Source organism: Trichechus manatus, unplaced genomic scaffold (assembly GCF_000243295.1).
Source record: "Trichechus manatus latirostris isolate Lorelei unplaced genomic scaffold, TriManLat1.0 scaffold00113, whole genome shotgun sequence".
Lineage (NCBI taxonomy): Eukaryota > Metazoa > Chordata > Mammalia > Sirenia > Trichechidae > Trichechus > Trichechus manatus.
Window position 1 is genome coordinate 1,638,243 of NW_004444049.1, and position 2,745 is coordinate 1,640,987.

At 52.6% G+C, this 2,745-nt stretch overlaps 1 protein-coding gene across 1 annotated transcript in view; it reads right to left on the minus strand.

The window, feature by feature from the left end:
- The window catches only part of ANO1 (anoctamin 1), a 144,311-nt gene that overhangs the window by 97,290 nt on the left and 44,276 nt on the right, over window positions 1–2,745 (minus strand). Inside the window, 1 exon segment of the mRNA XM_012557644.1 lies at window positions 683–869. Coding sequence (XP_012413098.1) covers window positions 683–869 — 187 coding nt within the window.

Genomic DNA, 2,745 nt, shown 5'->3' on the forward strand with positions numbered 1-2,745 from the left:
CCGCCCACATGGCCAAAGGCTGGGCCACAAACATCCATGGCCACAGAGGGAGACAGCTGCACTCAGGGACTCAGGGCCAGTGGTCACTCTGGGCCCAGGACAGCTCCCAGTGGTCACTCCAGGCCCAGGATGGCACCCAGCTGCACTGGGACTCTGAAGGGCCCATGCACAGGGGAGAATATGCAGGGAGTCCCTCACCTGAGGGGTGGCGGGCTGTGTACAATGGAAAATACATCAAGAAAGCCTTTTCTGGAAGCTTGGGCAAGCAAACCTGCCAAGACAGTATCTGGAGGACGGAGGGGCCCTTCGGGAGGGGTTTCTTCTCAAAGTGCCCCAGCATCAGGGGCAGGTAGAAGACAGGAAAGGGCAAGAAATCCCGCTATGGGTGGGTAGGGAGGCATTTGGGAGGGGCCTTGATGCTCTTCTGACCTGCCCTCTCTTGGTGGCGATAGCCGGGATCTGGGTCCTTCACCCTGGTCTGGGGGTCGGCAGAGCCATGCCCCTGGCATATCAACTTCTCTGGCCCCAGGAGATGGCCCCTGCAGACTCAGGCATTGCTCATAGCCCTGGAGGGCAAGGTCAGCCAGGGAGCTGGCAGGAGGCTGGACATAAAGAATGGACAGCCATCGAGAGGAACTGGGCACGGTGTAGATTCCGCTGGCCCATGTCAACAGGCCTTCACCCTGCTCGCTGTGATGGAACCTTCAGGGTGCTGACGGGCCACGACCACACCCACGTGGGCAAGCAATGTTGAGAGGGCTCGGGGTGGGGCGCACGGGTGGGAGAAGGGCTGGCTTTTGAGGGCCGTGGGAGCCTGCTCGCCCAGCCCAGTAATGGGGATGTTCTTAGAAGACTCTGGTATCTCATGTCTGTGGCAAACGTGGCACGCTTGTAGTCCTGCTGGGGGAGAGGGTGGACAGAGTAGCTCTTGTCCATTTGTGGGAGGAAGCTGAGGCCCAGTGAGGGGAGGCACGCCAAGGCTGCAGAGCAGATGCCTGGCTGAGCCCAGCCTCCAATCCCATCCTTACACCCCGGGCACCCCTGCTAGTAACAGTGACCACAGGGCATGTCACAAGCCCCATAACCCGGCCCTGGGAGGTGAGTGCTAGAGTTGGCCCAGCCCGCCCAGCCAGGAGAGGGCCCTGGAGCTGAATTCCCACAGCTGACCTCACTGCCCAGCTCCACCTCTACCGCTAGAAAGGACACAGCTAGGAGAGGGTGGCCATTTGGTCGACCTTTGATCTGTGTTGTTTCGGAGCCAGTATGGGGCAGCGTGTAAGAACGCGGCAGATGATAGCCTCATCTACCCTGAGACCAGAAGAACTAGATGGTGCCCGGCTACCACCACTGACTGTCCTGACGGGGGTCACCACAGATGGTCCGGATAGAATGGGAGGAAAATGTAGAACGAAACTCAAATTCTTAAAAAAGACCCGACTAGCTGAACCAGTTAAGACCAGAGGACTCCCTGAGACTACTGCCCTGGGATACTCTTTAAACCTTGAACCAAAATTATCCCCTGAGGTCACCCTGTAGCGAAACAGCAGAGTGGCTGGCACACAAAATAAAGGACATTACCAGTAAGGAAAGTGTTCTACTAAAAAATCATCTCAGGAGACCAAAAGGTCAACAATGGCTCTAAGGCAAAGACGAGAAGGGGGCAGGGAAACTAGAGCACTGGAAACGGAACAACCAGAATGCAGTTCAAGAGAATGTTGACGCACTGTGAAAATGTAGCCAACGTCGCCGAACAAGTGTGTGGAAGTTGTCAAATAGGAACCTAACTTGCTGTGTAAACTGTCACCAAAAACACAATAACATATTATTTAAAAAAAAAAAAAAAAAGAAAAGAACAGGGCTGCAGGTGAGTCTGGGTGGCAGGTAAGTACCGGCCAGTGCAAGGTGCAGTTAAACATGGTCGTCCTGCCTGGGTTCGAATATCAGCTCTGCCACTTGCTAACTAGCTGCGTTACCCTAGGCACGTAGCTTAACCTCTCTGCGCTTCTGTTTCCCTCTATGTAAAATAGGAGTGAAAGAGAAAAGAGCTCCCTTGACTTCCCTCACGGGGTTGTTGGGAGGACTAAACACGTTTCTATATATACATGTACATATTTCCAGTCCTAACTCTGTCTTTAAGAATTTGTAGGGACGTCAGAACAGGTGCATACGGTTCTTATTTAGACTTACTTCAGTGCAAGAAAAAGCTTGAAGTCTTTTCAATTATTTAAAAGCGGCACGTGCAGCAAGTGAAGGCAATTGTGATGAAGGATTCGTTGCGAGTAGGGGTTGCCTCAATCATTTCAAAGTGAGGGCAAATTTACATAACATTAAAGGAAAAATACGAGTTGTCCATAAGTCAGGCGTTCGGAACCCAGGGACTCACAGCAGGGCCTGGCATATAGTGGACCCTGCACAGAAGTGTGCTCTGTGAATTGAGATACATCCACAAAAGAAAGCACTAGGGGAGGGCGGGGAAAATAATCTCATGGTCAGAGTGGACCACAAGCAAAAGACGCCTGGCGGTACAGAATCTCAGTTTTTAAGTGATAAAAGTGAGCTGGATGCCAGGACCAGCAGGAGGCAGCACTGAGCACCAGTGTGGGACTTGCACTGTAGCTGACTTTCTGTGTGATCCTGGGTATATTGCTTCATCTCTCTGTGTCTTCGTTTTATGAAATGGGAGTAAATCTTCCTGGATAAGTGTGAGGGGGTAGCAACCTTTAAGCAGAAAGGGAGGGCTCTCTC